We start from the raw sequence: 8,667 nt of genomic DNA on the forward strand, positions 1-8,667 counted from the left end.
TATATTAATTTTTAAAGTGAACAGTGCACAAGTTAGGGTAGTAGGTTTAAAAACGCCTGTCCCCAGGGTGATTTAAATGTTTAAACCACCGGTCCGCAGTGTGTTAAAAATGGCTGAACATCGACTGATGATGACGATCATTCAGGTTGGCCATCAACTGGCACCACACCAGAAAATGTCGCAAAAGTTAGGGATCTGATTCTGCAAGATCATAGACTGACCATCGAAGACCTCTGTAACACCTTGGGACTAAGTTATGGTACATGTCAATGACTTTTGTCAGAGGAACTGAACATGAGGAGGATTGCAGGTGTTATTCTGTGTAGTCTTCCTGTGTGCATGCCGCTGCTTGTCTTCACTACATGTACAGTGTACACCTGTACAGTGTGGAAACAAGAACTAGCCGCTGCATCACTTTAGACATAGGGCGAGTAACCCTAACAATTTTAAATTTTAAATTTTAAATTTAGAGAAAATTTTAAAGGATTTTAAAATTATAACTAAAGATTTTATAGTGCTGCTACAGGAAAATCAAAATTGACGTGTGCAAAATAATCTACATGCCAGACAGATATCAACGAGGTAGATGTTGATAATAACGAGGAAAATAACAATGTGTTTTTTAAATGTTAAATTTTAGACTGGGTTCAGTGTGGCAGCAACGTAAGAGTATACACCTGATGATGGCCGTTAGAGGCCGAAACATGTAGTGTAGAAGAGAGCAAGATCAAAGACATATAATATATATTGTTTGCACTTGGGACGGAGTTTGTATCACTTATCGTGTAGAGTGCAACAGGATGCTTAAATATAATATTGTTCCAGGCAGGCTTGCACTAAGAGTTTCACTCTGTATTCAGCACAGCAGGTGGAAGTGATAACTAGATATTATGGAATCTAAGAGTGAATGAGGAAGCATTATTATGCAGATATGTTGGGTGTTTTATTTTATACTTTTTTGTTTTCATAGGTTGACATTCCTGATATGCTCTGTTGGATTTACATCTCCAATGTTGTTTGATGAGAAGAAGTATCCATACCATTTAATGTTGCAGAAGTTTGTCCAATTAGGAGGACAGAATGCATTTTTTGAGTAAGTGTTCTGAAGTTGTTGGTGGGTGTTATTGGCTGTTTGTGGTTGACTCCATTATGTTTAATATACTTTTAAGTCTTACCACTGTCCTGTCCTTTTAACTTTTGTGCCACCTCAGCAGAACATGAAGCTTGTCTCAGTTCATGTAGGAGCAGTAACTTAGGCAAGTGGAATTTGCAGATCAGAGGCTAGTCCTCCGTTCCCAGTCACAGCAAGAATTTCCGCTGTTAATAGATTGTTTATTAATTGGCAGTGAAACTTTAGAAATTTCTCTGCTCAAGCAATGCATATGTGATTTCTTAATACAGGGTGGGGTGCAGAAACTTCCTTTTTGTGAAGACGCATTGTGAAGGGAGGGGAGATCACAGAAAAGTGGGGATAGGCTTGGCAAACGCAGCAGTCGCGGAAGTTTCTGTCTAGTACCCCTCAGTAGGAAACATGAGGTGGACAAGTGAGCAGCATGCATTTGCTGTTGAAGCCTATTTTTCGAACAACCATTCCTACGTGGCGGTGCAGCGTGCGTTCCATACTCACTTTGGAATTAAGCCCAGAGGTCCGGTTCCCGACCAGAAATCGATTGTTTTGTGGGTAGAGAACATTAGGACAACCGGGAGTGTGGTGAAAAAATCATCAGGATAACAACGGACCGTTACGATGCCAGAAAATGTGGAGGCACTTCGACAGTCGATTTTGAGATCTCCAAGACGCTCTGCTCGCAAACATGCAGTCGCCCTAGACATATCCATTCGTTCAATGCGCTGAATTCTTCATGAACATCATCATTTCCGTCCCTATAAGACAGCGTGGGAAACGTTATTGGAAACTTTACCCCCTGACTCACTTGTTTGCTTTAGTGATGAGGAACATTTTCACCTATCCGGATATGTCAACAAGCAGAATATGCACTATTGGAGTCGTAACAATCCCAGAGAGCTCCATGCGAGGCCACTTCAAAGTGATAACGTGACAGTATGGTGTGTGTTGTCAAGAGTTGGAGTTATTGGCCCTTATTTTTTTTAAGAAGACAGTCATGCAGTTACTGTCAATTCACAGCGGTATGTGGATATGATTAAAAACTTTTTTGAACCAGCTCTTGAAGAAATGCATCTAGGCAATGTCTGGTTCCAACAGGATGGTGCCACGGCCCACACAGCCCGAGCTTCGATGACAGTTTTGAGGGCAAAGTACCCCAGACGTCTCATCTTGCTTTGAGGTGACATCCTGTGGGCAGCGCACTCACCTGATCTAACCCCCTGTGATTCTTTTATGGGGATACCTCAAGGCAGGGGGGCACGCAGGAGCATAGTGGTTAAGGCACTATGCTACAAGTCAGAAGGTCGTGGGTTCAAATACCGATGAGGTCATTGGATTTATTCAGCTGACCTAATCCTTCTGGCCGCACTGTGTCCCTGGGGTTCACTCAGCCTGTAACAGAAATGTACCAGGAATTAAATAAATAATTTTCCTGTGGAGTAAAGCGCGACCGGCGTGCAAGGCTGACGACCTTACCGCCATCTTTGAGCCAATTGTCTAGATAATGTGGGACCCTCAACATCTCACAACCCCATGGGCCTTCATGGCCTGTTACAGGGATAGCCTTACTTACTTACTTTTTACCTCAAGGCAGAGGTTTTTAAATATCACCCCACAAACCTGCTTCAGCTGAAGAATGTTATTCGGCAGGAAGTAGCCCAAATTCCAGTTCAAATGTTAGAACGTGCAGAGGGGAACCTCAGAAAACGGTTGCATCAGTGCATAGAGAACAGTGGCCACCACCTTCAAGATATTTTGTTTAAAATTACATGATTTAAAACTTTAAAGTACAGTGGAACCTTGCTTAACGAGCATAATTCGTTCCAGAATCTTACTCGTAATGCGAAACACTCATTAAGCGAAACAATTTTTCCCATATAAATTAATGTAAAATACATTCCTTGCCGAAAAAAATACTAAAAAAATTTTATGTATAACGTTTATTCAAAGAAAATTATATATACATTGTTAATAAGCGTGAATCATCTTCATCTTTTCTTCTATGTAGAATGAACCAACCTGGAATGCAAATTCAATTTGCAAAAAACAAAAAAGAATCGAAGTAATTAGTTTATTACTTATGATACATATCTAATTCTTTTTTACTAGAAAGCTGTCTAGAGACATTTGTTTTTGCCTACGCTTCAAAATTTGGTGAAAATGCGACACAGCATTATCATCATTAAATAAATTTGTAGCGCGCATAGCCACTGCCTTATTAGGGTGATGCTTCTCAATGTACTGTGCAACAGTTTCACATGCTTTCAGCATTTCTCTTATTGTGCCAGAAGATTGTTCCTTTGCTGTTACCTCCACTGACAAACTCTCGTCCACAGCTTCTTGCTGTGAAACACAATGCAACTCCAAATCGTGCACATCGTTGATGTAGACTGATGGTATGTGGATGTTAGATCAGCCACGCTCACACCTAGTTCTTCCTTTTCAATGACAGCGTTGCATTTCTACAGTTATTTTTATTCTCTTATGGCTGTCTTTTTGCGGCTTTTTCTTCGGGGACATTTTTGCAAAGGTTATTAAACTTTACACAGAAAAATCACAAATAATATGTCTGAACCCAAGTTTGGAAAAATGTGTGATCACAAGCGAGACTAAGATGCTAGCGGAACGAGTGTTAAACACAGACTGATTTAGCAAGCGCACAATCCGGGACTTCCCCTCTCGTCACTCATTATGGAAAACGTCGCTCGTTAAGTGATTCATTTTTTTACAATTTGTTTTGCTCGTTATGAGAGGTGCTCGTTAAACGAGGTTCTACTGTATGTTCTTTCATTAGCTAAACATAAATTTTTTCTATCAGCAATAATTTTTCTTTCATTCGCCTTCAAAAAAAGGATGTTTCTGCGCCCCACCGTGTATTATCAGAATTTTATATTCCAAAATCAAGTGCTGATTAATTTAGGTACATGTGAGGGGCATAGGAAAATTATAGCTGACTCTGGTGGGTTGAGGGGTGCAAGTGTTGGGGCACTGTCGCTTCATCCCCCACAATGATCTGAATTGATAACATCCTCTTCCCAGGCAAGAATTTGTCTCCACTTGGCTGATTTTAAGTAGCCAGAGTCATTATGCAACCAGCATAACTAATCCATGTGATTCTTGAGAACAAAACTGTTCCAAGATATCAACTTTAACCTCACACTTGGAAGTAATCTTCTGTAACAGTGGGTTTTGCTGTACTCTTCTGAAGATAAATTGTGATGGCTTCATATGTCAAAAGACAAATTTATGTCTCCAGAAAACTACAGGCTTGCCACCTGTCGTGACATTGTCCCACTTCCGATCAGTCAGACTGGATGTAAGATTGTGTTTTAGATAAGATCAGGACGATGGATAGTGTCCAGAAACATAATATATGAGCTAATGGGCAGACAGCTATCCTGCAGTGTATGCCATACAAATGATGACCTTGAATTATACAAGGGTGGCCACACTTTAATTGGAACGTGAAAAACAACTCCCTTCCATGCTAAAATGAGATGTGAAACATATAGGAATCAAAGTTTTATGCATATACAAGGGTAAGCATGTAAATCAAGGATAGTAATGTATTAGGCATATTAACTTTAGCTGGTACCACAAAACTATACTTTAAATGAGGGAAAACAAGCAGTACATATTCCTTAAATTGGGTTTTTACTGTATTACTGCATGGAACTAGGAGATTTTAAAAATGATCTAGACACCACCACCTCGTGCATATGCAAAAATTGAGAAAATGCTTATATAAGCTTCACCACATTTGTTTGTCTGTCTATTTGTATTTTGCCAGTTTCAAGAAAATGTGGGTGACATACATGGGTGGCCAACTTCACATTTTTCACTTTTTTTTAAAACAGTATTATGTGAAATGCAGTGGAACCTCTGTTTAATGCTCCTTAGTTCATCATTTTCCTTCATTTGCTATTCATTTCCAATTATACAAAATCAATAATCTGTCTTAAATTACTTCTATTAAGATTTTTGTCAGCTTAATGTTCACATGCACTGATCCCCAAAGAAATGTGAAGCAAGTGTTTCACTGCATTTGGATCTGAGAGGTAAGAAAAGTCATTTCCGAGTTATTAAATAACTTGGACTTTCATTATTTCAGAGGACACCTAACATTGTTATGCTAGTGAGCTCAAGAAGGAGGTTTTACTTGGCTGAATATGTAGCTTGGATAGTGAGAGAATCAGTGTTGGTGAAAAATGTTTTCCATATTTTTGTCAATAGTACATTCCGTTGGGCACTCTCAAATGGATTAACCATAAATGTTGAAGAGGGCCTTGAGCACCCAGACCTGACTGATGGAACTGGTGAATTCTTGGATGCTTGGTTGATGCTGCTTGAAAAGATGGTGAATCCAAAAGCAATCCTTGACTCTCCACACACTATCACAATGAAGCATGGTGCAATTTACAAGCCCTTTGATCCATTGAAGTACTTGATGGCAATTCATAGAGTAAGTACTGTACATTGTTCTTAGTCTTGTTATTGTAGTTAATGTAATTTCGCAGATTCATGTTTATGATCTGTCATTTTTATGTTTTTTAAGTCAAGATTATGTTATAAATGATGTAGAGAAATATAAAAATACTTGATGTACATAGAAATGGGAAATAATGTCCATTTTCAGCTTGCCTTTGATGCAGTCATGTTGATGTGGGGCAAGAAGCCATTGAAATCATATGGAGCACGCATGTCAGAGTCGATGCTGGCCATCCTGCGACACATCCTACGTGGGGAGAAAATCATGGCTGTGAGTTGATACTTAACATCATGCTTTCTGTTTACTTCTTTGGTGGTCTCACAGCTGTGGCTATAAAGAGTTCTGTCTTCTTGGAGACAATGACGTGCTGTCTGTTGAAAGTCAACCATCATTTGAAGAAACATTTTATCTCCATCTTAAGGTCACTGAATAAGCAGAGATCTGCTTGCTACCGGGTAGATGCTGGTTTCTTGCATGGCTTATTCTTTGACCCTGAAGATGGTGTCCACATATTTCTCTGAAACATCGATTCACTTTCAGCAGAGTACATGGTGTTCTAACTGTCAAGCTGGAACTCATTAACATGCTTTCTATATTGTGAATCAGGCAGCCACACAGTATGTGACCTGTGGGACAGGCATGACAGGCAGATACATATTATGCAGTTCATTGTGAGTTTTAGTTCATAGTGCAGAATATTTTAAAATGAACATTTTTTCCCCTGAACAAAAAGCATGAAGTACTCACTCAATTTGCATCTGTTCATAATCCCACCATATCAAGGGACATTTCGGTGTCATTTTTCATTAAGGAATAGTTTGGTGTGGTCTGTAGGTGCAGATGAATTTGTTTGTTTATAGTTTATTTAATGACATTGTCAGTAACTCATGTGAAACATTGATAAATGATTGAATGACAGCAAACCATGAATTGGAAAGGATGCGGAAGGAGATGGTTGTGGCCATCTTTACTGTACCATCATATCATTTGCCTGGAGGAACTGAGGAAATCCACATCAGTTCAGATAGTTATTGGGCATTTCCAGAATGCAAGTCAGAAGTATTACTGCTTGAGCCATCTTGCTCAGTTTCACTCTTTGTTTGTCTGTTTTTCATGTGAGTATGATGCCTTATTTGACCTCATACTACTACAGTCTCAGTAATTTCGTGGACTATGGTTTTGTTGCACCATATTACAAGATACTCGCATGCAGTTACCCATATCCCTTCCTCAAAATAGTTGCTGTTGGCTGCTGTGCATGTCTGCCAACATTGGTATAGCTGCTGAAAACACTGCTGAAACATATTTGCAGGAAGGTCCTGTACGGCTTCCCTTGTGGCAGTGACGATCTCCTCCACTGACTGAAATCGACACCCATGTAACTTTTCTTTCAAGCAGGGAAAGAAAAAGAAATTTCGTGGTGCAAGATCAGATGAGTATGGAGGGTGTGGCGAAAGGGTGACCTGTTGTTTTGCCAGCTCCTCTTGGACAAGCACAGAGTGATGTGCTGAGGTGTTATCATGTGGCAACAGCCAGTTCTTCCTGCGTCAAAGTTCTGAACACTTAATGATGAATTGAATTCTGTAGACAGCAAAGGATTTCCTTGTAATCATGCTTGTTTACAATCAATCTTTCCGGGATGAATTCCATGTGAACAGTTCCAGATGAGTTGAAAAACAGTTTAGGCATTACCTTGCCTTTTTACCTGTCCTGTTGCAGTTTCTTCTTCCTTGGTGATGGCAGTTTCCAGGTGACCGATTGTCGCTTTAGTTGCGGAATGTACAGAAAACATCATGGTTTGTCTCCTGTTATGATGTGGTTGAGAAATGTCTCATCTTTGTCAGCACTGTTAATCAGGTCACCACAAATACTCATGTGATTGTCACGTTGGTCTTGCATCACAATGCATGGAACACAAGAAATGTTCAGGTCATCAGACAGAATTTTGTGGCAAGTACCATGGATGATCCCTGCTGCTGCTGCTGCTGTGATTTCATCTACCATTTGGGAATAGTTGGAACGCACCAACATTGCAACATCTTGGATCTTGAGTTCGATTCTGACTGTTCTTGGCTGACTGATATCCTCATCATCTTTCACACTGTCTCTCTTCTGTGCAGAACGTTTGTGCCACTTAAACACAGCACTGCGACCCAAGGCTTCTACGCCATACACTTGCTTGATCATCTGAAATAATTCGGTATTAGATTTGCCTGTATTTGGCAGAACTTGACGTTTTCCCATTGCTCATGTGCCTTAGTGTAGGGGTAATGTTCCCACCTCATGACTCAAGGTATGCGGGTTCAAACCCGGTGGAGGTCGTGGAATTTTTAAGGGCAGAAAAATTCAGGGAACAAGTTCTCCGGGAGGGACTTTAAGCCGTGGATCCTGTGTCATAGATTTACGGCACGTAAAAGAACCTCATGTCTCTAGGAGACCTCTGAGCTAAATTAGGCAACATTTCCCGCCCAAGTAGTTTCCAATGCCTCTGGTAGATGGGGGAGCTTAGGTATCACTGCCAGAGGAGGGACGACCTCACTGACAGAAAGGGACTAACTATTAGGTATCACTGCCAGTAGAAGGCCGAAACCTTGCTGGCAGAAAGTAACGATATCAAGCACCAGTAGCGGTAGGGTATGGAGACAGTAGAAATTCAAAGGGGGAACACACAATAGATCAAACTGGTCGCAGTGCATGGGGTAACCCACCCCTTCAATACTTAAGGCATGTGCAAGAATGTTTTTTTTTATTCGAGGAGTTCAAGATGAAAATTTATAAACATTTTGAAAATCAAAATGAGAACAGAATTTTTTCTAGTAGACCAATTTCTTTGTGGCAGTAACTTATGAAACTAGCCATTTTCGCATAATACATGAAAGTGTACTACTCTGTGTGAATGGAAGATGATTCCAGTGTAACCGCTCATTTCCTTTGTGCCCTTTTCGTTGTGCGCCACTCCACCACCGCTCACTTCTTTGGGTTCTTTACTTTAATCAGTAGAGCTGGGTTCCTATCCCAGGGTCTTATAAGGGTCTGGCTCGGACAGGGCAGG

At 40.4% G+C, this 8,667-nt stretch overlaps 1 protein-coding gene across 7 annotated transcripts in view; it reads left to right on the top strand.

Annotated features, from left to right (window-relative positions):
* The window catches only part of LOC111866189 (E3 ubiquitin-protein ligase HUWE1), a 160,461-nt gene that overhangs the window by 38,545 nt on the left and 113,249 nt on the right, over nt 1-8,667 (top strand). For all 7 annotated transcript variants that reach the window (XM_023854900.2, XM_033752153.1, XM_033752154.1 and 4 more), the window contains exons 18-20: nt 971-1,093; nt 5,360-5,588; nt 5,763-5,885. In XM_023854900.2, the coding sequence (XP_023710668.1) occupies nt 971-1,093; nt 5,360-5,588; nt 5,763-5,885 (475 nt within the window). The remainder of the gene's footprint in view (nt 1-970; nt 1,094-5,359; nt 5,589-5,762; nt 5,886-8,667) is intronic.

The sequence above is a fragment of the Cryptotermes secundus genome, unplaced genomic scaffold (assembly GCF_002891405.2).
Source record: "Cryptotermes secundus unplaced genomic scaffold, Csec_1.0 scaffold599, whole genome shotgun sequence".
In the NCBI taxonomy this organism is placed as follows: domain Eukaryota; kingdom Metazoa; phylum Arthropoda; class Insecta; order Blattodea; family Kalotermitidae; genus Cryptotermes; species Cryptotermes secundus.